Source organism: Marmota monax, unplaced genomic scaffold (genome assembly GCF_021218885.2).
Source record: "Marmota monax isolate L192 unplaced genomic scaffold, Marmota_monax_Labrador192_F-V1.1 WCK01_AAM20220418_F8-fsc00064, whole genome shotgun sequence".
Taxonomy (NCBI): Eukaryota; Metazoa; Chordata; class Mammalia; order Rodentia; family Sciuridae; genus Marmota; species Marmota monax.
The window spans coordinates 10152408-10180140 of record NW_026694542.1 but is presented as its reverse complement, the minus strand read 5'-3'; the positions used below and the strand labels follow the sequence as shown (position 1 = coordinate 10180140).

Sequence of the window (27733 nt, the reverse complement as noted above, 5' to 3'; positions counted from 1 at the left end):
GCGAGGGGTGGAATTCACTGTGGAGAGGGGAGAATTAATGTCCCAGCCCAGGGCCAGGCATTTCTATAAGTCACCTGGGTCAATCTTGATAGTAATCCTCACAGGTTCTGGGAGGTCTCATTCTTACAGCAGGTTTGAACTTAAGCCCCACACTAAGAGGTGAGAGAGAGGTTGTTTGATTTTTCTGTAACTTGCTTCTGACTCTCAGACCCCACTTGGCAGGAGCTCTTCTGGCCTTGGCCCCTGCTCCAGCAGAGGGTCCAGGTGGGCCCCTGATGTCCTCCATCTTGGGTTGGTGACCATTCATACTGCCTATTCAGACCAGGCAGTCCCCGGGCTTCTTTGCCATCTCAAGGCCTCTTGGTTGAAACTGCCAGAGGTCCTGGGTAGTTTCCGGCTCCCCGTCCCCTGGGGGCTCTGTGCAGCCTCCTCCAATCCAGGAGCCCGAGATCTTTTAGTTTCTCCCAAATTCCTCAAGGATTCTTTGCTTATCTCTGAGAAATTCCTCTCTTATCCTTTTCCAATATATCTCTTCTAGATTTGAAAGCCCCTTTCCCTTAAAGAAAGACTGAAGGATTATGAGCTCTTAGCCTCCTCTGAGCCAAACACTTGCTTAGAAGGAATAACAGGAGGAAAGAAGGAAAAAGTCAGTATTTTAAAATATTTAGCCATCATCCTAATTTACCCATAAGGAAATAGGCTTATAAGGAGCAAAGTAGGTGACTCAGGCCTACATGAGGTGCCCCCACCTTTCTAAATATTGCCCAGTGAACTGAAGAACTAAATCAGGGTCTCCTGGCCAGAGTGAAGTCACAGAGGAGAATGAGATATGAGAGAAAGAGCTAATATCTTGGGGGACTGGCCATGTGAAGGGTAGGTTACTACAGTCATGTACAAATTAATATTTAGTCCTCCTAAACATTCTGGATGTTGATATTGTTATGTCTCCATTTTATAGAGACGATATTAAGACTCAGAGAGATAGATGACTTGCCCAGGGCCACCCAGCCAGGAAGAGATGGAGTCAAGTCTCATCTGGCTCCAAAAGCTGCTCTCCTTCCCCTTGACCCCACTGCCTTTTTCAGTGCTGAAAGAGATGGAAATGGTTGGTGTCAATTCAGGGTACAGGGAATAGAGCCAAAAGTGGACACGTGAAGCAGATTCGGGTGGCTTGGTCACCCTGAGGCTGTTGGGAAATAGCAAGGGGCGGTTCAGACTCAGGTACTGAGAGCTGAGGTGTGCTGCTTCCAGGGATTAAATGAAGAGGAAGCACAAAGAGACCTGGCCCTTGGGGAGTTAGCAGCCAAGTGCAGGGGTGACCCTCCAGTGAAGGGAAGCTCCACCAGAAGGAAGCAACCCTTGGCCAGTCTCCCTCAGTCCACCCTATGCTTTGAGGGCACGCTCCGGCTGGCACTGGGCTGGGGGAGCAGATAGCTCCCTCAACTCACTCAGGACTTCACCATTTGGTTGAGCCACAGTGTCAGAGGCTGAAGGGTGGTGGTGGTGGGCACGGAGAGCCCAGGACACAGCATCTGGGGGCCTGTTCTAAATCCTGACTTGTAATAACTTGGGATTGCAGGGACTAGTGCTCTGTCGCTACTGTGGTGGCTGTCCCTCACAGAGGCAGCAGATTCTGTTTGCCCATTTTGTTGTCTGGATCCTACCAGGCCAGGAACTGGCCTCACTCCTGCTGTGTAACAGTTCCCAACAAAAAGCATTACAGTAAGTGAGGAGGATTATGGCTCCACGTCCTTCCAGGCCTGGAGGAGGTGGCTAATATTGTCAAGAACTTTGGGGCTGGAGAGGTGGCTCAGGGGTACAGCAGTTGCCCTGTACCCTCAAGGCCCTGTGTTTGATCCCCAGCACCACATAATAGAGATCTTTTAATGATGACTGCCCCCCACATGCCTAGCTCTCAAGGCATCTTGACAGAACTGAGGCCAGGTGCCCGCCCGCCCGCCGCACATGGGCCACTGTACCCAGCTGGTTTGCTACTCTCAACCAATCAAGTCCTTTTTTTTTTTTTTTTTTTTTACTGGAGATTGAACTCAGGAGCACTCAACCACTGACCCCAGCCCTATCACTGTGGGGCACTTAGGAGACAGGCGTGGGATGGAGTCTGTTTGGTGCAGTTCATCTTGTGGAACAGTCTGTAATGGAGAAATGTTATAAACCAAGGGGATGCAGCTTTCCTGGGGGACGTGCAGAGTCGGAGAGCAGAGAGGACCAGGGGAGAGGAGGCCTGGGGGCTGGACTCCAAGTTCTTCACTTGCAACTGAATGCTGCCCACTCCAGGGGGCCACACCACCTCTGAGTGGCAAATTACTGGCACAAAGCCCAGAAGAGCTGTGTGTAGTACAAGGGCTCATCTTATAAGCAGCTGACAGATCACATTGGTAGCAGCAAGAAGGGACAGGTAACTACAGAAAAATGACCTCTCATTCGATAAACACTACATGCACTTCTTCCTCTGTGAGTTTCATGGGATGATACCTCAACCCATTAATTAGGGAACCAATTTGCATTCCATGGAGTTCTGGCAAGATGGCAGCTGGGAACCAGTCCTTGGTGAGTAGGAAAGAGGCTGTGGTGGGCCCAGTGAATCCACCTTCAGTGGCTCTATGGGAGGGACTGTGACAGGCACCATGTCCTTTTGTCTACCAGAGGTAAGTGTGGACCAGGCTACAATGGATTTTCAATGGTCTATATTCTCATGTTCTTCTGAATCAAGTTATGCCCAGTGATATTTAGGTTATTTTGGTCAGTTTTTATTAGCCAATTCATTGTTGTCAACTTGCTGGGGTTGTGGCTCAGTAGCAGAGCGCTTGCCTAGCATGTGTAAGGCACTGGGTTTGATCCTCAGCACCGCATAAAAATATAGATACATAAAATAAAGTTGTTTTAAAAAGTAAGTTACTATTTTTAAAAAATAGGTTTGAAGTTCTGCTCAAAAAGTTCTTATTTATTGAAATTCTGGAAGAAAATTCACCTGTAGAAATCTACAATTTTATTTTCCTTTCAATTTTGGGGAATTGCTTTTTCCTCTTCTTTTTTTTTTAACTAGGGCCCCACACATGCTAGGCAAGCACCCTACCACTGAGGTACACCCCCATTTCTTTTTATTTTATTTTGAGACAGAGTCTTGCTAAGTTGCAGAGTCTGGTTCTGAACTTCTGATCCTCCTTCCTCAGTCTCCCAAGGAGCTGGGATTATAAGCATGGGCCACTGTCCCCGGTTAGTTTACTACTCTCAACTGACCAAGTTTTGTTTTTTGTTTTTTGTGTGGTTTTTTTTGTTGTTGTTGTTTTGTTTTGTTTTGTTTTTTGGTTACTGGGGATTGAACTCAGGAGCACTCAACCACTGAGCCACATCCCCAGCCCTATTTTGTATTTTATTTAGAGACAGGGTCTCACTGAGTTGTTTAGTGCCTCGCCATTGCTGAGGCTGGCTTTGAACTCATGATCCTCCTACCTCAGCCTCCCAAGCTGCTAGGATTACAGGTGTACGCCATTGTGCTCAGCATCATGTGGGTTTTGTCTATTTTGACCCAGAGTCTCAGGCATGCTAGGCATGTGCTCTATCATTGCTACATGCCTATCATTGTGAGTCCTCCATTCTCCCACCTGTTATTCCTCGAAGGCAGGGACCATGTCTGTTACTTGCAGTGTCACCAGCACCTATTCCCAAGGCTCAGCCCACAGTAAATGCTCAATAAATATTTGTTGAATGAGTCAATAATTGACAGGAATGTCAGCCCGACTTGCTCTGGCCTTCTACCCTTGCATTGCTGTGAGACTCTAAGCAAGTCACCTCCCCTCTCTGCACTTCAGCTGAACCAAAGCTCCTAAAATCCCATCCAGACCCAGGGAGACAAAAGCATAGTGATTCCACTAATCTTGCTCCTTTGTCTTCTCTCTTTGAAGATGACACCAAGTTGAGCCCTTACGCAGGAGATGGTGAGTATAGAACCACCTGCCCTCTTCCCCGTACCCCTGGGTCTGCCCTACCCAAGAGGGTGCACTGGGCCTCTTTTTGTGGCCAAGAGGAGGAGCAAAGCAGCCAATGTGAACGGCCCAGACCTCCTGCTAGGTGGGAAGGCAGGGGGCACTCTGGGCACAGGCCCCTAGATTGAAGGAACATGTCTACCCAAACATTTCTATCTTAGTCAGATCCTCCAGAGGTTCCTCCTGGCCTCCCACTCTTGAATATTAGCTGCCCTGAAGAGGTGGGAGGGGAAAGTCTGAGCCTGGGCAGACATGGCTGGTGGGGCCGGTGGCCATGGCCCCCCCTCCCCATGGGCCTCCTAGTCAGCGAGGGGAAGCAATTTCTCTGACAAGTTCCCTTGTGGGTTGGCCCACAGCACACAGAAGTTGTCCCATCATAAGCTTTGCAGAGCACCAGAAGGCAGGTTCATCCAGCCTCGGGGATGCCTGGGAGGATAAGCTGTGGGGTGATGGGGGCCCTCCTCCCCTGCCCATCGCCTGGGGCCAGCTAGGCTCTGCTGCAGCTGCTGTGAGGGCGAGGCGCCCCTTCCTACTGCAGGCCAGAGGTTGTTCTCTGATTCCCTCAGGAGGAGAGGTTATTAAGGCAGTGCAGTTGGATGCATCTTCCACCAGAGAGGGCGCCATTGCTCCTCTTCAGGCAGCAGGAGGGACAGAGGGAGGCACAGAGGGAATGTTGTGGGTGGAGGGCTGCACATCCAGTCAACCAAGTCCTGCCTGTGAAGTCACCAGGGTGGCAGCAGGTTGTGGGCTGGTGGCCAGCAGGTCTGGGAGACTGGCTTGTGACATGTGTTACCTCAACTCTTCCCACCTCTTGGCATGGGGGCACTAGCCAAGCTCTGCGGTGCCTGGATAGCTTCTCTCCCGAGTTTCCTCAGCTTACCGAGTGACAGAGAGCAGGGGCTAGGAGGACAATGATTTTGAACACGTCCTATTAAAAGCCCTCACCCTCTGTTGCCTCCCATTTCGCCCACTGGTGTGTAAAAAGGGCTCAAGATTTCTGTGGCTGACATACTCACCTGTCTTCTCCACCTTGTCATCCCTACAGTCCCCAGGTAATGTCAGGGAACCAGGCTGCCTAGGGCTGGCCCTGGACTGGTGTGTCCTTGGGCAAATCGCTAACCTTCATTTCCATTCCCTCAGTCACACAGGAAAGAGTGGGACTGGAGGGGCTCCCAGCTCTCTGGTCCGTGGAAACTTCCGCTCCTCCTTGGGATGCATTCCAAACACTGAGATGTCCTCGGAGAGTGCCTGCTGACTGTTAGATCTCAGGGGACCTAGTCCGTTCCATAGAGCTCAACTGCGTGCCCATCATTTCGCCTAAGAGCTGAGGACACAAAGATGAATAAGATCCTGACCCTGCCCTCCAGGGTGTCTCAATTTGGTTGACAGTGACAAGTAGAAATATCGTCCTTTGCTATCATAATAGTTGATACTTATTGGGTCTTCTAAGATGCTCATCATGTCCTCAGTGATTGATATGACATCTCATTTTAACCCTCACAATAATCCTATTAAGTGTTATTGTTGTTATTATTACTGTTGTTGTTCTACAGAAGTGATAATGGAGGCACAGAGGTTAATAATTTGCCCGAGATCACGTAGCTAGTGCATGGCAGAGGATAGATTTGAACTCAAGCAGCCAAATCTTAGATCCCAAACTCTTAACCGTCACATACCCTTTGTGAATTCTTTAAAGGTGGTTGTGTGACACAGATGTTCAAGAGAACTTCCCTTACGATCCTTTGGCATTTGAACAGCTTTTAAGTGGTTTTGGAAAACCTCCTGAGAGGTGCTAAGAACAACGTGAATGCTGTACTCCTCCCAATTCCGCCAGTTTCTGTCCCACCTTTCTCATGTTTTTGATAAGTGGACCCAAAGGTCCTGTGGACTCTCATCTCTGGGACTTTTTTAGAACCCAAGACTCCATGGCCCAACTTTTCCTGCTCCCCTGCAGCCCCTCCCTACCCTAATGGTCTCTCCACAGGTCTCCAGGACAACCTGTCCCCAAAGACAAAGGGCCCCCCTGTGCACCTGGGCACCATCGTGGGCATCGTGCTGGCCATCCTTCTGGTGGCAGCCATCATCCTGGCTGGTATTTACATTAATGGCCACCCCAACTCTAATGCTGCGCTGTTCTTCATTGAGGTCAGTGTAGAATGTGGTCTCGGTTCTGCCGTCCACTCTGTATCAGGGATTCCAAGGCCATTGGGTACCCACCTTTTCCCCTTGCACCTCTCACACATCACCTGCCTGAGAAACCTACACCAGCCCCCTCCTGGCACATCTCTCAGTGGTTGGTTGGTGCCCTTTGTGCCCATCACCCCCAGGGTTCAGCCTCTTGGCTCTCTGTCCCTAGAACAGCCTGTCTGCTTTTGTTTCCCCATTTGTGAAACTAGAAAAGTCCCCAGAGGAAAGATTGAAGGCCAAAAATACTATATAGAGCCCATTTAGCGGCTGGGCAGCCGTTCCCTAATGATTTATGATTCTTGCCCAAATTGCAGACTTGGGACTTATTTGGAGCCATAATAGAACCAACCTCTTTTGCTGCTGCTTTGGATTTTTTTAGATGACAAATGAAAAGTGGAAATGGTAATGAGGGCTGTGCTCTCTGGGAGTTTTAGTTGAGGATACTGCGGTTCCAAATGTCCCAGAACGCTGAGGGGCCAGCCGAGGTGCCACACGGGAAGGAAGACTCAATCCCCAGCACTCTGAGCCACAGAGTCCAGCAGCTGTTGTCCAGCCCTCCACTCTAAGCTGGGTTATTAGCTCCCAGAAGATATGGCTCATTTCATAGAATTAGCTGAGTGTTTACAGTGTGTCCATGGTTTTTGCTAGGAGCTGAGGACACAAAGATAACTAAGATACTGTCCTTGCCCTCCGGAAGGCTGCAAGCCAGTGGTACCCTTTGGGAATTCCTTAAAAGTTATCAGAGAGAACTTTCCTTATGCTCCTTATTAAAAAGGATCATTTCAAAGCTTTTCAGAGGGGCACAGCCATGGCCCTCTGGCATCTCAGTCTCCTCTGCACAGGTCACAAACTCACTGACCTTATGGGTCCTCATCAGTCTTTCTGAAGTCTTAGCCTATCTGGGTATCACCTGGGAACTGAAGATCCCCAGGCCACAGGGACTCTGATGGAGTAGGTCTAAGCTGGGCCCAGGAACCTGCATTTCAGTAAGCCCCCGGTTCCCTCTGATGCAGAACCTATGCTGTCTGGAGGGTTATCTTGGCATTTCCAGAGCCTCCCAGATCATTCCAGTCATCTCTGACCCATAGCTCAAAGCTTCAGCAACAGTTGTGTAGACCACACAGTGAGGGATCAAATGTTCTCCTTCCAAACACTGGCTCCAGTGGTCAAGGGGTGACAGTGGGGAGCCTTTTGGAGAGAGTGGCCCTGACTATCACCTGGAGCCCAGTGGGTCCCAGCACCCCAGAGTCCTTATAAGAAAGAATTATGGCACTGTCCCTTGGTGGTGGGGTCCCCATGGAGAGATCATGTCTGCTGACTCTGTTTCTGCCCCCGAATCCCCTGCAGCGGAGACCTCACCACTGGCCAGCCATGAAGTTCCGCAACCACCCCAACCACTCTACCTACACTGAGGTGGAGCCCTCGGGCCATGAGAAGGAGGGCTTTGTGGAGGCCGAGCAGTGCTGAGGCCAGGCAAGAAAACCCAGGATGGCCATAAAAGATGCGCTGTGCAAAGAGAAGAAGTAACTTTTGCAGGCCTTCTCCAAGCACCTGGGCCCAGAAGAGGAGATGGGTGGCTTGTGGTGCTGGGGCCGCAGTTTAGCCCACAGCCCAGCTAAAGAGGGGGCAGCACAGCAACCATGGGGGGGTTTAAAGGAACAATCACCTAATCTCATCCTGTTTAATAAGAGGGGTCTCCCCTTGGTTCTCTCAATGATCTACTCTCTAGTTGTCCCAGACCTACCTCCCCACTGGAGGTGGCCTCATGACCTTCCGGCCTCTTGAGGCTCCTGTGTAGATCACAGGCTCACTAAAAAGCCTGGGGCAGGACTGCTGCGTTCCAGGGCCTAGACTCAAGAGCTGGTCCTCCTGGCTCTGGAGGCAGCGCACTTAGCCCCAGCTTCTGTGGCTCTGGAAGCCAAAGAAGGGGTTCTCTCCATCTGTGAAGATCTAAGCCCTTAGGACATGTCATCATGGGAGAGAAGCCAAGTAAGAGGAAAGGAAGAAGGGGCTGGGGCTGGGGCTCAGCGGCAGAGTGCTCATCTAGTGCGCGCGAGGCTCTGGGTTTGATCCTCAGCACCACATAAAAATAAATAGAAAAAATAAAGGTACTGTGTCCAACTACAACTAAAAATAATTATTTATAAAAAAAAAAGAGAGAGAGAGGAAAAAGACGCAGCTGTGGGGAAATCTGCATTTCAGACTTGGCTCCCTTCCCAGGACTTGTGCATCTGAGCAAGCGCAACCTACAGCCAAGCTTTGCGCCCAGGTTCCACCTGGCGGGCTGAGCCCTGGGTAGCCCACGCCCCATGTGGGGCTCCTTTTCCCATCAGTATGTCTGGTGCCCATTTTATCCACTGGCCTGTACTGCGGTCGGTGCCAGTAAGTACCTCTAAAGGCAGAGCTTGCTTAGTTCATATTTTTCTTTCTCTGAACTGGATTTCTATAGCCATTAGGGACAAACGGGGGAACTTGAGGATTCCTTGACACCCACCCAGCCGGGGGGATCTTCTGTTGGCATCCTGTTGAGCAGCAAAGCTGCAGGGCAGGTGAGATAGAGGAAGCCAGCACCAGAGGGAGAATTTTCTACCTAAGACCTTGACCTGGAAATGTCCCACCATCTCCCTTGCTCTGCAAGAAGTTTTGGGGGCAGGGAGTGCAGACTCCCAAACTCAGCCTGATTTCAGGGACTTCTGTCCCTGAGAGGAGCCAGGGCTGCTTCTGAAGGGCACTGGAAATTAAAATCTAGAGCTCACCCTCATTCTAAGTGGAAAAAAAAAAATAAAAAAGACAAATAAATGTTAAGTCACAGTATCCAGTTAGTCACCCCCTTTGTGCCGGTCACTGGGAGGCTGCAAAGGAAGAGTTAGAGCATCTGGCAATTCAGTGTGTGTGTGTGTGTGTGTGTGTGTGTGTGTGTTTTGGAGGGGTGGGGGTAGGCAGTGCAAATAGCCAGACGCATGGGAAGCCTTGACGGATGGTTTTCTAGCTGCTTCACGGTTTATCTGCAGTCAGGACTTTAAAGACAACCAGAGTGGAAGCCCACTGGTCCTCTGTCCTGCTTCACTAATAGGAGAAGAAAGGGCTGGGAGAGGGGGTAGGGGAAGGGGAATCCGCATTTGAGAAAGAAAAACGACAATGCAGCAGAGAAGAGTTCTTTGCAAACTTCAGAAGACAGAAAGATGGGTAATGCTCTCCCAACAGTGGCCTGCACCCAGACCTCCGGCCGTCTTGGCTCAGACTCAGTAGCAAAGCATCTGTGATGGCCATGCCTAAAATGTCCAGCAGGAAGCTCCTGCTGTGGCCTACGGCAGTGGGCAGCACCATTTGCCCCACTCCCAAACTCCAGCACAGTTTTTCCCAGTGTTCACTCACCCATTCTGGATTCCTGAAGGGAAAGAATGTTGACAGTGGAAAAGGGGCCCGGTGACCGGGAGACCTCTGCCCCTAGCCACTGCCGGTGGAGAAGGGATGCCTTGGCCCTGGCCACAGAAACCTGGATGACCCCTGGAGTGTCAGTGGCGAGGGCAGTGGAGCTGTTAAAACCAAAGATGAGGGCTGGGGCTGGGGCTCACTTGGCAGAGCGTTTGCCTAGCATGTGTGAGGCACTGGGTTCGATCCTCAGCACCACATAGAAAAAATAAATAAAATAAAGATATTGTGTCTGTCTACAACTAAAAAATATATATATTAAAAAAAAAAGAACTAAAGATGTGTCACTAAGTGAGGCCTCTGGACAATAATAGCCCCTGGACATTAATGGATTTCTCAAGCCAAAACACTTAGATCAAGACTCCCAAGAAACAGAGCCAAGCACCTCATAGTTGATGCTGGGCCCTGGCTATCCTCGGGGTCTCAGACAAGATAAGTATTTCTTATACAGACCCAGGCATTGGACCCCAAGGCTTAGAGCAGGTTAACTGGGTAGCAATGGTGAGTGTTTTGCTTCAAGAGTGAGTGACCAGAGGGAGACAAGGGTCTCAGGGTCACTGCTCGGAGTCTGGCTGCCCATCTAACAAGACGAGGGAGTGAGTACCTCAGATACTGTGCACCACCAACCAGATTTCCAGGCCTTTCCACCCCACAGGCATATATACTCTCCAGGGAAAGCAGGTGACTGGCAGGTGCCTCCTCTACATGGCATCTTTGGGGATCCTGAGGGGTCAGAGTCCACAAAAGTCCATCACTAACAGGAAGCTCCGACTCTGTGAAATAGGACCGTGATGTTTTCCATGTTGCTCAGAGATCAGAAGGTTTTAGGAAGGCTCTGTTTTGTATCAGAACCCTTAAGAGAGCTAAATGAAAAATGGGAATATGAAGAGGAATGCAGAGGCCACCAAGTTCAAGAAGACACCTAGAATCAGGCTGTGAGCACAGCCTTCATTCAGCCACTCCTAGATCTGTGGATTTGTCCAGTAAGGGCTGTGGGGTTTCTGATCCTAAAATACAAGTCACGTGAGCCCAGACATCAACCCCAGCACCCTCAGGCCATAATCAGGTATCACCCAGCTGGCCCAGCAGGCCCTGGAACACTGGAGGCCACTTGTTCAGGTCTCAGCCTGAGCCTGAGGTTTTAAAAAAAAAAAAATGTCCTCTGGTCACTATGAAGGTTCTTGATGGACCTTTGAATACAATTTTTTTAAATTTTATGTTTAACTAGGGTTCCCCTGCATCATGTGTTATACATACACACACACACACACACACACACACATTTTATTTTTAAAAAACATTGGACAAGCTGTAGCTGTACTCAGCCTTTGCTGAGTTTGTTAATTAAGACAATGGCACAAGCTGCCAGCCAATCACACTGTTCAAATGCAGCATTCACCCCTGAGCTGACCATTCACCTGCAGGGCTAAGACTGTTTCCCAGGTCCCGGAACGGACTCCCTGGCCACGAGAGCCTACACCAAAAGAATCAAGGTCACATCAGTTTTTTTCTCTCAAACTACCTGAATTTTTAGCACATCAAGGAGGACCTGGGGACTAAAGGTACCCTCGCTGCCCTAAAAAGAAAGTATTCACATATTTCGTGTGAATTCTCAGTGTTAATTTTTTTAAAGGCAATAATCTTTTACAACCTCCGTTGTGTGCAAAATAAAATGCTAAGGTTTTGGGATGCATATACCTTGGTCCTGATGACTGACATCTTCCCAAGGACCTGACCTTGGGAGCATATGAACATCTACCAGACCCTGGTCCATCAGGGGCACTTTTCCCAAACTCCTGCCCCAGCTCCAAGAAACGTCTAGGGAAACAACCCTTGCTATTTACTTATATTGGGTTTGTAAATCCCTGGAAGTCAACCTCATTCATTTTTAATCTACTATCTAAAGATACAAAATAAATCTGAGTAAGTGGATACTGTCACATTTCTGGATGCTTTGCATTTGAACAACTTTAGCAGCCTCCTTGTGTTTTATTACTTTGTGTTTTTGCTCATAAAACATAGTTTAGCACACCAAAACAAAGAGAGGAAAAATTCGAACTCCTCACAGCCAAAATCAACGATGCCAAATTTCAAGTTCCAAACAAGCCAATTTATAAATAAATATACTGTGTTTGCCAAATAAAGAGGAATGTGTTGGAAAAGCCAATGGGGACTGGTGGAGAGGTGCTGAGCTACACACGGAGTCAGAAGGTGGGAGCTTGGGTCCCAGCCCTGCTCCTGAATAGCTGTATGACATGGGCCAAGCCACTCAACCTCTCTGGGCTTGTTCCACCTCTGTGAAATAAGACAAGCTAGACTCATTGGTCCCAGGTAGGACCTTAGTAAACCACTCACCTATTTGTTTTCAGTTCACCGAGCAAATTAGACTAAAGCACGGGGCATGGGGCCACACACCTATAATCCCAGCAGCTTAGGAGGCTGAGGCAGGAGGATCACGAGTTCAAAGCCAGCCTCAGCAAAACAAGCAAGGCGCTAAGCAACTAAGTGAGACCTGTCTCTAAATAAAATACAAAATAGGGCTGGAGATGGGGCTCAGGGGTCGAGCACTTCTGAGTTCAATCCCAATACCAAAAGAAAAAAAAAAAAGAAATTAGACCAAAGCATCTCATTCTCTTCCATTATCCTGATAAGTTGACCAACTTATTTTAGTTGGTCCAGAACTTTCCTGTTTCTAACGCTGAGAGTCCTGCACCCCAGATGGCTCCTCAGGGACGCTCTCTCCTTGGAACAGCTCTCCCATCCCATTGACACTTGAGCACTTGCTATTCAGTGTGTCCAGACAGTCTGTGTGAGCAATCTTGGGGTCAGTTGGAAATGCAGGACACAGGACCACCCTCCCCAGACCTGCTGAATCAGAATATGCATGTGAGCAGCCCAGTGTGATCCACACAGGTGCCGTCTCAGAAAAAATTCTATCTACCATATCATAACCTGTTGGAGAGGTACTGTTTCCCAAGATGGGGAAACTGAGGACCCTGCAGGAGGTTTACTTATTTATTTGTCCATTCAATCCGCATTCATTAAGCATCCACAGAGTGCCAGGTATTACTATTAAGTTGACTTGCTAGTAAGGAACAGAGACAATCCCCAAACCCAGGTCTTCACATTTCTACTTGAGGTTTTTCTCTGTGTACCTCCAGGCAGTGCCAGGACCACAAGGCCACATTTTAGTATAGAAACAGGTTGTAGGTTTTGACAGAATCCTCCAGGCCTCCAGAGATCCTCAGCAAGATGCATAGCGATGACTTCAGATCCTCACTCTTAGCTCCTGGAACTGTGAGCATATCTTCTGCTTCTTTGTATGGCCCCAAGAGTTTGCAAATGTCCTAACTACTGCTGCCTCCTCATCATTGAGCCCCACTCTAGTGACCCTCTCACCTGAAGAATGATAAGTACTCAGTGAACATGTCATGATATTTCCCTTCTTGAACGAGGACAGCAGTTTACTTCATCCTCATGGGGCTGGAGGTGCAGCAAGGTGGGAGACCCTTTATCCAACTTCTAAGACCAGAAAAATTCCTATGGGTGACGATTTTTTTTTCTGATATTCATAGGATATTTTATATTTGGTCCCTAGAGATAGCTAAATCATGCTCACCATTTTCTACAAAGCTAAACACACACACAAAAAGACATCTGAATATAGGCCAATTACATTTGATCCGATATTCGCAGAGCCTTGTGAACACACCTCCCCCTCCAGGCTCAGTCTTCCTTCTGTGACTGCTATGTGGTCTGATGGAGTGTCCAAGAAGAGCAAGACTCGCCATGTCCAGCAAAGCTAAGAAAAGTTGAGAAATCCTTGAAAAACCACAGATCCAAACTTGGCATGCCTATAATCCCAGAGACTCAGGAGGCTCAAGCAGGAGGATTGCAAGTTCAAAGCCAGCCTCAGCAACTTAGCAAGATCCTGTCTCAAAACAGAAAATATAAAAGGCTGGGGATGTGGCTCACTGATATACAGTGTTCCTGGGTTTACTTCCAAGTAAGACACACACACACACACACACACACACACATACACACACACAAAAAGCTGGGTGCAGCAACATATCCCTGTCATCCAGTGACTCAGGAGGCTGAGGCAGGAGGATTGCAAGTTCAAAGCCAGCCTCAGCAACTTAGTGAGACCCTAAACTTAGTGAGATGCTGTCTTAAGATAAATAATAAAAAGGGAGACATAGCTCAATGGTAAAGGGCCCCTGAATTAAAACTTCAATGCCAAAATGAATTAATTAACTATTTAAATATTTTAGAAAAATGAACTAGACCAATTTCCCCTCTACTGATTTGGCCTACAGTCCCTTTCATTTAGATACCACTTTTTTTTTTTTAACTTTATTTTCTTTCTGCAGTGCTGGGGACGGAACCCAGAGCCTTGCACATGCTCAGCAGTCGCTCCACCACTGAGCAACCTCCCACACTAGATCCCATTTGAATTCACAGACAGCTGCTCTCACCCAACCTTTGCCTGGACTTCCCTCTCCTAAGGAACATTATGGAACTCCAAGGATCCCTCCTCAAGTCCTGCCTTCACCCCTCTATGTTCCCTGGGGCTCCTCTCCATCAAACCTAGTGTGACCTGAGAAAAAGCCTCCCGGCCCCACTGGCTCTGCCTCCCGTCCCTGAAGACAAAGACCCTGGAGGGGCAGCTGCTCTAACAGAACTGGGCAGCGGTAAAGCTCCCTTACAGCCAAAGGCCAGGTCCGATTGCTTTTGCCCTCTGAAATCAGCAAGGCAGTGGCAGTGGGAAGTTGCTCCCCAGCCAGGTCACACAGGCAGCGAGATGGCACCTGGAAGTCAGTCAGCCTTTGGCCCTCAGCATTGGCTCCTGAGGCCAGGGCCTGCCACGCTCCGACCCTCCATACCATGGACCCTTTCTGTCAAGGGCCCTGGTCCCTTTCTCCATGGAGGCCTCACTTCCCAGCCAGGAAGTGGAATTGGTGGGGAAGAGGCGCCACTGTCTCTGCTTCTAGAAGTTCTGGATCTCTGAGCCTTAGGGATGGGTGGCCTTCAGTGCACCAGGCTCAGCCTTCTAGGAACCAAGACTTTGGGGTATTGCTCCCCTCCTTTGGGCCACACAGCTTAAAGACTGGGACCTGCTGTTTTTCAGTCTTGCGGAACGCCATTCCTGTCCAATCTCCCAGTCTGGTAGTTTTACCCAGGGAAAACCCAAGTCCGGTGAAGGCCAAGAATGACTCAGGTCCACAAAGGAAGTGGGAGAGGGAGGGTGTGGCTCAGTGCTAGAGTAGCAGGGGCGAGGCCCTGGGGTCCACCCCGAGCCCTGCCAAAAAAAAAAAAGGACAAGTGGGAGAACCCTGATGGCTGGTATCCAGGGTACAGTGAACACATGGACTCTGAGGCCATCAGGCCTGAGCTGAATCAGGTGACATCGCACACTGCACAACGTCCTTGCCTCACTTTCAGCATTAGTTCAGTGGGAGTGATGGAAATGACAACACCTTCCTCATCAGGCTTTCCTGAGGTCAAACCTTCCTCTGCTCAGCAAACACTCCAAAGCCTTGGTGGTGTCTTTGTTTCTTTTTCTTTCTTTCTTTCTTTTTCTTTTTTTTTTTTTTTTTTTAGTTTTTCAGACAGGCCTCTCTGTGCTGCCCAGGCTGGACCCCAACACCTGGACTGAAACGATCCTCCCATCCTCCCTCTCAGCCTCCTGGGCTGGGAATGGCCAGAACTAGAAGTGCTAACACTCCTGGACTTCGTCACTTGTTCTGGTGCCTCCTGCTGCCTTCACGTTTGGCAGTTCCTTCCTCCAGAAGAAAGCGCTCTGCAGACTGAGACTGTAAGCATCTTCCTCTCAGAGACCCCCCTGCTAACCCAGGGAAGGGACAGATGCCTCCATCCCTGCCAGGGGCAGCTCTCGCTGCTCTGAAGGAAACAGACACTTAAACATCTAGTCACCATTCATGCTTAGCTTTCTATATTTATCTTCAAAACACTAGCTCATTCTTGGTTCTTTAGGGAAGAAAGGATCCCAGAAGAGGCACTGCAGAATTCATCCTGCAGAAATCAAAAGCCTGGAAACTTCCCAAACCACTCATTTTAGAGAAGGGACTCAGTGTCCAGGCCTCAGGGTTCTTTCTTTTTTGCAATACTGAAGACTGAACCGGGGTTGTCTCTACTCTGAGCTGCACCCCCAGTTCTTATTCTTTCTTTTTTCTTTTTTGTTGTTTTGTTTTGATATTGGGGACTAAATCTGGGGATGCTTTACCACTGACTATATCCCAGTCCTTTTTAATTTTTGAGACAGGGTACTACTAAGTCACTAAGTTGCTGAGGGTCTCACTAAGTTACTGAGACTGGCCTTGAATTTGCGGTCTTCCTGCCTCAGCCTCTTTTATTTTCTTTCAAAGGCACAGAAGTCCAAGGTAAGCGCAGAGATGGCTTTCTTGCAGGCTGTTTGGAAGGGCAGTGGGCTATGGGGCCCCTAGAGGGCAGGGTAAGGCCTGGCGCCTGGCTGAGAAGCCTCCTAACCCTTAGGTCAAAGGAGTTTAAGAATTCTCATTTCTCCCTTTGCCCCTCTCCTTCATGAGAAAAGAAGGCTGACAGTCCCCAGACCCAGGATAACGGAATATTGGACACAATCAGAGGCCTCAAGGCTGAGTCTGCCGGTTTTCTGGTTATTTGGCAAAAAATGCACAAACTCCCAGTCCTTAGCATCCAAATACATGACTCACAGGCAGCTCTCTGTACAAAGAAAGGGCACAAAGTGAGGACACGCAGAGCAAAGTGCCAAAGACATTGCGAGTACTTCTAGAACAAGTTCCTCCTGGCCCCGTTCTCACCATCCAGAGCCTTGGTTTCTGGGGAAATCACCTGCTGCGATACAAACACAGGAGGAGAGCGGGAGGCGCAGGGCCCTGAGTGCCTTCAGATCAAGCACCAAAAGCTACCAAGGAGCTCCTCGTTCCTTCCTTTATGGTGACTTAGCACACAGGCCCTTGAGGAAGCGATTTTGCCTTTGAGAACTCTGAGGAGCAGGAAAGCTCCCCCAGGCCCCTTCAAGGCTCCTCCCAGTCCTCCAGCTTAGATCTGATGGTTAATGAAGATACCCGCCACGGCAGTTTCTGTTACTCCCATCTAAGTTTCTTCTTTTCAAGCAGCTACGTGGATGTGACAAGGAGCAATTACTAGAACCTGCCTGAATGCAGGTCTCCCTCGCCAGTTATTTCTCCCACATTCTCTTAAAGCCAAGCTCCTGGAGGCTGAGGTTGGGGCTCAGTGGTAGATCACTTGCCTAGCACATGTGAGGCACAGGGTTCGATTCTCAGTACCACATAAAAATAAATGAAATAATATTGTGTCCATCTACAATTAAAAAACAAAACAAGCAAGCTCCTTATCAGTTTGACGAAGCTCCCCATCCCCATCCCACCAACTCATAATACAAGGCTTCCTTCTACAGGGCTTTACAGCTTTCAAAACACCTCCACACCTTCACCTCTCAAAGGCAGGACAAGCAGAGCTCATGTCCAGGTGGAGCCATCAGAATAGTCACTTGCCGCAGTCCGGCTGCTGCAGCAAAATAACCAGGGGGTGACGAATAACTTGTGTACGTTGATACAGCAGGAGTGGGAGCCGTTTATTGCAGGACAGGAGCAGTATTTATACATTCCACACAGCTTATCTAATTAGCATAAACTAGATACATCAGTCAACCAATAAGGAATCTCCACACTTAATGGCTCGCTTTTGTTACTTCTCAAACCACTCCCTCTGGCATTTTGCCAGGCACCATCCAGACTTGTTTATGAACTCTAACATTCCCCTGGCAAAATGCCAGGTGTTATTTTTGACTTGTTTACAGACTCTAACAGTCACTGCTGTCCTTCCCCAGTCCAGGTGCAAGCATGGCGGTGCAAATTTAATCATGCTTTATATGGATCTTAGTTGTCCCAGCTCTTCCTCAATAAAGTATCTCACCTGGTTATCACAGCCCTCCTTTGAGGTTGCTAGGATGGGAATTGCCATCCTTTTTGTGTGTGCAAGAGGAGAGTGAACCCAGAGCCTCCCATATGCTAGGCAAGCACTCCACCACTGAGCTACACCACCAGACCTTTTTGTTTTGAGACAGGGTATTAATAGGTTGCCCAGATTGGCCTGGAACTTGCAAGTCTCCTGCTTCAACCTCCCAAATCACTGGGATTATAGGCATGTGTCACCACGCCTGGACCCTAGCATCCCATTTTTGAGGTTAAAGGAACTGAAGATCAGCACCCTAAACAATTTTCCCCAGTCCCACTACCTCTTGCACCTAGCCCTCATGAGAACCTCTACTCTGCCCATCACTAATAATAGAACAAGGAACTAACTTTGGCCTATTGTCTTGGGTCCAGGCAGTACCAAGCACCTCCTATGCATTCTACACCAGAAGGTAAAAGGGAAGTAATTATCTCACTGCTGGATTCCCAAAGGTGTCGATTAAAACACGTTCTTGGGCACTTATCCCAGGCCCAGGGAAGTTTTGGAAAGACAGAAAACAAGAAATAGTTGCCTTTATGGTGCTTACAGTAGAATTAGCAAGATGAAACAGAGGACAGTAAAATTTAATGCATATTTGTGGCCTAAATTGGTGAGCAGACTAAACTCTCAGAGTTACAGTGACAAAGCAGAATCACAAAGCAGAGCTAGGATGGAGGATTTAGAGCTGCCCTGGTCAGTATGACAGTCACTAGCTACATGTGACTGTGGAGCTCCTGAAAGGTGATCGGTCTGGACGTGCTGAAGTACAAGACATACAACAGATTTTTAAAATTTAGTGAGAGCCAGAGCGAGAGAGAGATTGAGATTATAATCACGTCTCATTTATAATTTTGATATTTGATTACATGTTGAAATGACAACGCTTTGAATGTGTTGGATTAGATAAATTATTAAAATTCATTTTATTTGTTACTTTTTAAAGATGACTACTAGAAAATTTTAAATTATATATAAAACATTTCTTTTGAATACTGCTAGTTTCAAATAATGATCGGTCGTTAAACATTAAGTGACTTGCCCAATGTCATCTAGCTGGCTAAGTGTGGAACCAGGACTTGAACCCTGGGCCTGTGATCACTTAGAGTTAGTGCTCTACCCACATAAGAACCATAGAGGTAAAGAGGCTTTGGAAGGCAGAGGAGGCAAACTCTCCCTGATGTCTGATCTTCGCTCTGCCATATCCCTGGAAGACAGCCAGCCAGTTCTGCTTGAATATCTCCATCAATGGGGAGTTCGTTATCTTTTAAAATAGCAGTTTCCACTGTTGGCCAGCTGCTTACTAGATTTTTCCAGCAAATGAGGAGAAATCTGTCCATTCTAAGATCTACTCTTGAGTTCAAGATCCTCCCAGAGGGGAAGGCCCACTGTGCTGGGTGAAAGGATGGTCTGGCTTGCCCTGGTCTCAAGGGAAAGCCTCCAGGCCCATGTCCAGCAAGTTCTGCACAACTTCCTGGGGAAGGGACCCCTAATGTGCCCCACACCCCACTCCTCCCACCTCCACCTCCCAGCACTTCCTGCAGACTGGCCCAGGTAAATCCTGCCTGTTCTGTGTGCACTGCTTCTATCCTGTGGCTTTGGGGCCACAGCTGCAGCAAATGCCTGAATTGCCATTCATGCTAAGGCCTCCCACGGCTGAAAGGATAATTATCTGCCTGCTGAGCTGACAGGTTCCCATCTGGTGAGAGCTAAATGCTGTGTCTTTAGAAAAGATACCAGAAAAGGCAAGCTCCTGGCCTGGCTTTGACAGATTCCCTCAGCTACTCTAAGGGGGGAAAAAATTGCTGAGGTGGGTGTGGGGGAGGTAGAGAGAAGGCCTAGAAAGGAAAAGAAGATGAATCTGGGATGCTAATAAATTCCCTGTGATCTCGCTCGCTCTTCTTCCAGCACTTGCTCCTCTGCAACAATTGGCAGGGCTGCCTTGCCAGCTGGAGCCTGAAAATATGCCCAGGTAGACAGAACCCTGTGTCCTAGGACAGCCTCGGCCACGCGGGCTCCTTGCTAAGGGGTGGGTGGCCAGGACAGACAACAGGAGGGATCTGCCATTGAGGTATTTCCAGGATCTGCTTATACTCCAGGGGTCTAGTTTCCTGCTCTGCCTTCCCCACCTCAAGCACAAGCCTTGCAATGACAACAGAACCTTGAACCCAGGAACAGTTACAGCCCAGACAAGTGGCATCTCCAAATCCCACCATTGCCCCTTCCCTCCTCTTACCTCCATTTCCCCATCAAAAATCCTCCAAGGGTTTTAGTAAAGAGCCTTAAGTTTGTAATCTGACCCTCTGTTTTATTTCATCTACCCAAGTGTGGCAGGCCCTGTACCTGGTCAAGACGGCAGGCCGGTCACCCACTCACTGGTAACCATGATAGCAGATTGATCCTAAGAGTTGGTATAAACAGCATGATCAGGCTAGGTAAAGTTACAGCCGCATTATTGACTGGCAACCATGTTCCAGGCCTGGCCCTGAGGACTTTATACACTGCAACAAAGTAGTGAGCCAGGAATTATTAAAGTTTAAACTGGTTACATAACAAGGTCACCCAGAATAAAAAAAAAAAAAAAAAAAGAGAGGGAATTCAAATCCTGCTCTAAAATCTGTGCTTGAAAAAATAAAACAAAACTTTTAATATGGAAAATTTCAATCATACACACAAGTACCACCAGCTAGCACCATGAATTGCCATGTATCTGAAGCCAAGTTACAGAAATCACCAACTTAGGGCTGTTCTTGTCCCCTCTCCACCTCTACTAGTTCTCCCTTATTGGGTCATCATGACACACGTTAGGCATGGTGTCATTTCATCTGTGAATAGTTCAGTATGTATCTCTAAGAGATAAGGATGCTCTTAAATCTCTCAAAATTATGATTCTAGGTGAAAGATTACCAAGAAAATATCTTGTTGTTCTTTGAGATAGAAACATTACAAGATTTATAGCACCTCCAAAGGGAATAAAGCATTTCCCTGACTTGCTGTAGCTTTTTAGCACACTGTGGAGAGGGCATAGTCATTGTCTGCTAAGTCCAGGAATGCCCATCTGGGAGCCCCACATTGCCAGGCCCTGTCCCTGGGTACGTGGAACTACCCCCTTCTGCATATTATTCTGTGTAACACCAACCTACCCCGAGTGACACCAACCAATCCAGAAAGGAAACCTGCTGTAAGACCTCATCTAGCCAGTTCTTTCCAGTTGAGCTTGCTCAGGAAGAACTTGTTACATTGTTGGCTGTCATGTGTTGTAAACCACCCTGTGAGTCACCCTGGACAGCACCAAGTCTGGGCCATGGTTCCTGCCATGTATCCCTCTATCCCAGAAGGAGTCTCACTGCATTCAAGTCCACAAATGCTGATAATCTCTCTCTGGTTGCAGGGCTTGTGGTCTCTGTCCTAAGGAACTTGGGAGTCAGGTTGAGGAGAAAAAAACAAAATATAATTGTCCCTTGATGCAGAATTGGTTCTAGAATCCTGACAGATACCAAAATCTGAGGATGCCAAAGTCCCTTAAATAAGATGGTGCAGTATTTGAATATAACTTAGGCATATCCTCCCAAATACTTTAAGTCATTTCTAGGTGATTTATGATACCGAATACAATGCAAATGCTATGTAAATAGTTGTCATATTAGCTGGGCACAATGTTGCACGCCTGTACTCCCAGAGACTTGGGAGGCTGAGGCAGGAGGATGGTGAGTTCAAAGCCAGTCTCAGCAAAAGCGAGGCACTTAGCAACTCAGTGAGACCTGACTCTAAATAAAATACAAAATAGGGCTGGGGATGTGGCTCAGTGGTAGAGTGCCCCTGGGTTCACCCACCCCCTGAAATAATTGTCATATTAAGTTGTTAGGAATGATGACAAGAAACAAAAGTTTGCATATGTCAGTACAGACAATTTTTTTTCTAATATTTTCTGTCTGTGGTTGGTTAAATCGTGGATGTGGAAGCTGTGAAAGTGGATCTGGAAGACAACATACCAACTGGCACAGCAGAAGTAAATATAGCACATCATGGGAGGCAACAGCAGCACTGTGGGCCGGGGATCAGGAGCTCACTGGAGGGGGCGCAGGGGAGAATGTTTTCCAGAACTCAGCAGTTTTCTGTACCTGGCCATGCCCAGCAGACCTATGTCCCTGCACTGGGTTCTATTCAACAGTTCCTGCTCACAGAGACACTGGTGACAACTTCACACAGGGTGGCTAGCTTTGGTCCCATCTGTGTTCTTCAATGAGTCTTAGATGCCCCGTGACTGCTCTGAGCTGTCTGACCCTTTCTATGGGACTGGGAGCCTTGCTGCTGGTGAAGACAGCTCTTGAGGTTCATTTGCTAACTGTGCACTGCTAGGGGTGGTGTTGAGTCTCTGTGTCTCCTGCAGAGAGTTTGCTTATTGAATCAGGGAATGACAGGGGGAAAAATTTCAGAGGAAAGAGTTATACCTACTGATATAACTGGATCCATGGTTAGGCTCTGACAGGCAGTGGTGGTGGGGAGAGAATTATCAGAAGAAAGTCCCAGGGGCAAGAGCAAAATGGTTTCAGAGAACAGCAAGCAGAGCATGGGCTTTGGTGGAGAGGAAGAGAGGAGAGCCTTGGAGGTGGCCCTGGAAAAGCTGGCTGGGGCATTATGTGAGGGCCTGTGCAAACACGCAGAGGACTTACACAGTAGCAGAGAGTCAAGGAAGGGGCCTGGTGACATTGTCACTGGGCCTCAGAAATGTTCATGTGGCACAGCAGATAACATGGATTGGGAGTGAGGGAAAGACCAGGGGACCTGCTAAGGCCCCCCTATGCATTCATAGTCACTGTCATTGCCAGGGTAGGCTCTCAACAACTTAGGCATGGGCCTGCAGCACATTTGTTTCTTATTTTCCCAGTGCCTTGTACATAGTAGGTGCTCAATAAATGTTCACTGGGGGAGAGAGAGAATAAATAAAGCCAAAATCTGCAATAACTGAGGAGGTGGTTTAGGGAGAGGTCAGGAAGCCCTTCTGCAGGGAGGGGGGAAGTCAAGGTGGAGAGCCACAGGAATTTCAATGAGCGGATACAGGACTTGGCCTGGGGAGGAGAACAAGAACTAGGCAAATCCATGACTGGAGAATGATGGGGCCATTAATAGAAACAACACAAACAGGAGCAGAAGTGGGTGCGTGGGGAAAGGCGGTAAGAGGATGCTTTTCTCTTTGGACAGGGCCACCAAAAGTAACTGTCCAGCCAGCAGCTGGACACACGGGGTCACAGCTCCGGAGGGAGTGGGGTACTAGCCGCACCAGCCAGGGAGGCGTGTGCCAAGAGGTTCTAGTGGCAACCAAGGGAGTGGGTGAGATCACTAAGTAGGGAGAGGAAAAACTAGAGAGCCAGGGACAGAGCCTTGGGAACGCCAGCTGTTATGGGAAGAGAGGGTAACTGCTGGGGAGGGAAAAGGAAAACCCAGCCAGCTCAGGGTCGGACAGCCAAGCAGGGGCATTTCAAGCAGGGGAGGCGATGCCCCAGCGTCCAGTGAGGGAGCCAAGGGAAGCGCCTGGGACCCAGCAGCAGTGGGGGAGACCTCATAAGGCCCCCATGAGGCTGCGCAGAGCCGAGGGCGGGGTCCAGACTGAGCGGATGAACACAGAGGTGGGTGGTGAGAGCTGAGGCAGCCAACTCTTGGAAGGGCTCTGGCAGCCACAGGGAGAAGAGAGGAGGCCGCTGCTCCCCAGGGAAGTGGGCAGGAGGAAGACCTGCTTTTAGATCGGGGAGAGAAGGGATTTGTGGGCAGAAGAGAAAGAAACAGGGAGGTAGAACCGCAAAGAGACAGAGGGCGTTTGGTGGGGCAGAGAGGATCCCAGAGATGCAGGAAACCGAGAGCACTTGTTTTTACTAAAGCACGCAAATCGAAGCAGCCCATAAAAGTGGTAAAAATAATGTCCTTCACATTTGAAAAGCAGTGAAATATGATCTACACAGCATTTTATCTCCTTTATTTCATAATCCTTATAAAGGTCATATTTTCTCTACTAAAATGTAAGAAGGTTAAATAGCTTACCCAAGATCACACAGCATATCTATAGAGCAACTTGGGGTCCAAGAGTCAATCAAGATGCTTGTGGCCTGGCGCAATGGCGCATGCCTATAATCCCAGAGCTCGGGAGGTTGAAGCAGGAGAATTGCAAGTTCAAAGTTAGCCTCAGCAATTTAGCAAATCCTAAGCAATTCAGCGAGACCGTGTCTCTAACTAAAATATAAAAAAAGGCTGGGGATGTGGCTCAATGGTTAATGTCCATGGATTCAATCCCCTGTACGCCCCCCACAAAAAAAAAAGGGGGGGGGGGGAAAGAAAAAAATAATCCTTTGGCGCAGGCACTGTGTTAGGTGCCAAAACATCCTTAAGAGAACTGGAAGTTGTTGCTGCCCTCAAGGAGCCTCCAATTCCATGGATTGAGCTCCACTCGACTGACAAATATGTTCCAAGACATAAATGTGTTCGGATGACTTGCAAATAATGTGCAAAAATTCAGACCAGGAAAGAGAGAAGATGCAGGGGAGGCTTTCAAGAGAAAGTGATGTTTGGGCAGAGTTTGGAAGGACAAACAGGAATGAGGTGACTGAGAGGTGGGTGGCAAGAAGAAGACATTCCCAACCCAGGAGATCAGTGTGCAAGAGTCTGGGCCTTTAGAACAGTGAGCAATTCACTGTGCTTGAACACTTGGTTGGGTGCAGGAGAGGCAGGGGCCATGATGGGGATGGCAGTAAAATGGCATAGTACCATGAACAATTCTAAATTTTCCCCTGGTTTAAATCAGCGAAAAGTTTTAAGCAAGAAAAAGAGATCAGCTTTCCACTCTAGGACAATCTCTCTGGAGGTTCCTTGCAGGCAGTGTGGAGAGTGGGTTAGAGGAGAATATTATGGGAGGTGGAGAAGCCTCTGAAAATGCAAATATGGTGACCTAGGCAAGAAAGGATGAGGGCCTGGACTGAGGCAGTGGCCTTGTAAGGCAATGGAGAATGAATGGATGGATGGATGGATGGATGATGGATGGATGGATGGAGGTTTGGTCTGATTCCCAGGTATGGCTTAAACAGAAACAGCAAGAGAAGTAGATATTGGTGGAGGTGGGGAGATGAGAAGAAAATAAGTTTAGAACACACTGGGTTGAGAAGCCTGAGGGGCACCCAGGGGAAGGAGTCCAGCAGGCAGTTGGATATGGAGGTCTGGAGCTCATGGGAGAGGCTGAGCTGGAGAAGTATCTCTGTTCGTCGTTATCATGAAGTAGTGTCTGGAGCACTGGTGGCTGTGAGTGTTAGGAGGCAGAGGAGCAAAGGGTTTCACACAGCCCTGAGGAGCGTGGCATTTAAGGAGTAAGTGAAAGAAAAGAGATCTTAGGGCTGCAGTTGTGGTCCATGGTGGAGCGCTTGCCTAGCATGGGTGAGGCACAGGGTTCGATCCTTAGCACCATATAGAAATAAATAAATTAAATTAGTGTATTGTGTCCATCTACATCTAAAACTATATATACTAAAAGAGATCCAAGAGGAGAGAGAGAGAGAGAGAGAGAGAGAGAGAGAGAGAGAGAGAGATATCCAAGAAGTAGGAGAAGGAAATTTTAAAAAGGAGAAAGGGATGTCCTATTGGACATGGAGATTGAGGGAGTCTTATGAGAAGATGCTACTGAGAAAGAGACAAGGAAAATTCCATCTACGTTTGCTTTCAAGGAAGGAGAGATGGCTTCCCCAGGCCTTAGGAAACAGAAGAAGAGAAAGGCCTTTTTGAGCTGAAAAATGGAAGGAGTGAGGTGGAGTCTCCTGTCCTCTCTGCTATGTATTATTGACTCTTGCTGCAATAATCAGTGCATTCACAGAAAATAAAGCATGATACTTGACCAAATGTGGAGAGTCAGATGCTCAAAATGTTTCTATTATGTGCTTCAAAACCAGACAGGCTGGAAATGGAGGCCATCCAATGTGATCACGCTGTCCTTAAAAATGTTCCTTTGATAAACATTAAACTGTTGTGTTTACCAGAAATGTTAACAAGGAAAATAAACAATAGGACCATTTAGGAGTATTTCAAAATCAAATCTTAAGCCATAGAGAAAACAACAGGAGAAAAAAAAAAAAAAACTTCTGAACACTATAGACCTCAGCTGCCCTTGAAGTCTTTTTCTCCACCTACCATTACATAATTCTTCATCAGCCAAAGATATCATTTTCACATGTTAAAATTCACTGCGTATGTGTCATACTTAAAGGACAGGATATCGAAAGAGAAGAATAATATAAGGAGATGTAAAAAGGTTTGGAAGCCTATGCAGATATAGGCCTGAGAATTTTCTAAAGAAACTTCAAGGATATTATTGAAAAATAAAGTGAGCTGACTGCCATTTCAGACAGTATAATTGACCCAGGCATCCTAACTAACCCTTCTGCTGCAAACAACTAAAAATTATGGGTAAAATACTGAAAGCATCTTCTTCTAAATACATGAATTAAAAAAAAAAAAAGGAATATTCAACCAAACCCAAGTGTCAGTAGGAACCAGAAAGACAAATGGAGCAATGGGCAAACCAGTTAGTTTTAAGATTTTAAGACCTTAAAAACCTCCAAAGACAGGAGATTAAGTCAGGATTTGCTCAAGATGGAGATTCTGAGTGACACCCTCCCATACAGATAAGACCACCCTTACTGTTAGATTCAAATAAATAAATCTAACCTCTCTACTTGGAGGGCCTGCAAACAAAATGGACTGCCTTGATTCTTGTACTATAAGAAAATGGGGGGGAAAAGAAGGAAAGGAAGAAAGGAAGGAAGATAGGTCCTGAAAATGTGTAACCAAAAGCATATTGTGCTATATAAACTGTTTTTAGCCAAGATTTGTATTAATTTGATAATCTGGAAAGCCTCCAGCAGAGAATTTAATTTAAAGTAGTCCTGGGCTGGAGTTATAGCTCAGTGATAGAGCACTTGCCTAGCATTAAGGAAGCCCTGGGTTCAATCTCCAGCACTGTAAATAATAATAATAATAATAATAATAATAATAATAATAATAATAATAATGTCCTAAATACCTAAAATCTAGAAGAAGCAAATGCAATCCTCCCCTAGAAGAATCCACATACCTATCAGGCCTCAAAAAATTCCCAGATAAATTTTTTTTTTAATTTTTAATTTATTTATTTATTTTGGCGGGTACAACATCTTTGTTTGTATGTGGTGCTGAGGATCGAACCCGGGCCACATGCATGCCAGGCGAGCATGCTACCGCTTGAGCCACATCCCTAGCCCCCCAGATAAAATTTTAAAAAATAAGCTGGGCACTGTATGGTATACCTATAATCTCAATAACTCAGGAGGCTGAGGCAAGGAAGATTGCAAGATCAAGGCCAGTCTCAGCAATTTAATGAGATCCTGTCACAAAATAAAAAATAAAAACGACTGGGATGTAGCTCAGTGGCAAAGTGCCCCTGAGTAAAATCCCAAGTACCAAAATTATATATATATACATAAAAGTTCACAGTCAAAAATCATAAAACCCAGGGCTGGGGATGTAGCTCAGTGGCACAGTGTTTGCCTAGCATGCACAGGGTCCTGGGTTCAATCCCCAGAACTGAAAGAAAAAAAGAGAGAAAGAAACTGGATGTGGTGGCACATGTCTACAATCCCAGAGGCCTGGGAGGCTGAGGCAGGAAGATCATAAGTTCAAAGCCAGCCTCAGCAACTTAGCAAGGCCCTAAGCAACTTAGCAAGACCCTGTCTCCAAATAAAAAATTAAAAATGGCTGGGGATGTGGCTCAGTGGCTAAGCACCCCAGTACTAATAAAGGTGTCCTTACAACAAGGAATTCAGGGCCAACCCAGGCAACCTAGTGAGACCCTGTCCAGAGAGAGAGAGAGAGAGAGAGAGAGAGAGATCCTTTATTAAGAGAGTAAATACAAAGTACCCAGAAATAGATCTAACAAAAGATGTGCTAGACCTCTATGGGGAGAAATTATAAAACTTGATTAAAAGATATTTAAAATACTAAAATAAATTAGAGGTCTATGCTATGTTCACAGACTTGAAGACTCTAGTTTATAAAAGTGTCAGTTCTCCCAAAATTGATCTATAGACTCAATATAATCCCAG

The 27733-nt window shown here is 47.5% G+C and overlaps 1 protein-coding gene and 1 long non-coding RNA gene across 2 annotated transcripts in view; one reads left to right on the top strand and one right to left on the bottom strand.

Annotated features, from left to right (window-relative positions):
* The window catches only part of Plxdc1 (plexin domain containing 1), a 63477-nt gene extending 53637 nt beyond the window's left edge, over nucleotides 1-9840 (top strand). Inside the window, exons 12-14 of the mRNA XM_046420542.2 lie at nucleotides 3924-3956; nucleotides 5989-6149; nucleotides 7539-9840. Coding sequence (XP_046276498.1) covers nucleotides 3924-3956; nucleotides 5989-6149; nucleotides 7539-7658 — 314 coding nt within the window. The 3' untranslated portion in view covers nucleotides 7659-9840. The remainder of the gene's footprint in view (nucleotides 1-3923; nucleotides 3957-5988; nucleotides 6150-7538) is intronic.
* Nucleotides 1-20094, bottom strand: part of LOC124076543 (uncharacterized) — a 30337-nt gene extending 10243 nt beyond the window's left edge. The window contains exon 1 of the long non-coding RNA XR_006846381.2: nucleotides 19965-20094. This is a non-coding gene — a long non-coding RNA (uncharacterized LOC124076543). The remainder of the gene's footprint in view (nucleotides 1-19964) is intronic.
* Nucleotides 20095-27733: the final 7639 nt, after the last annotated feature.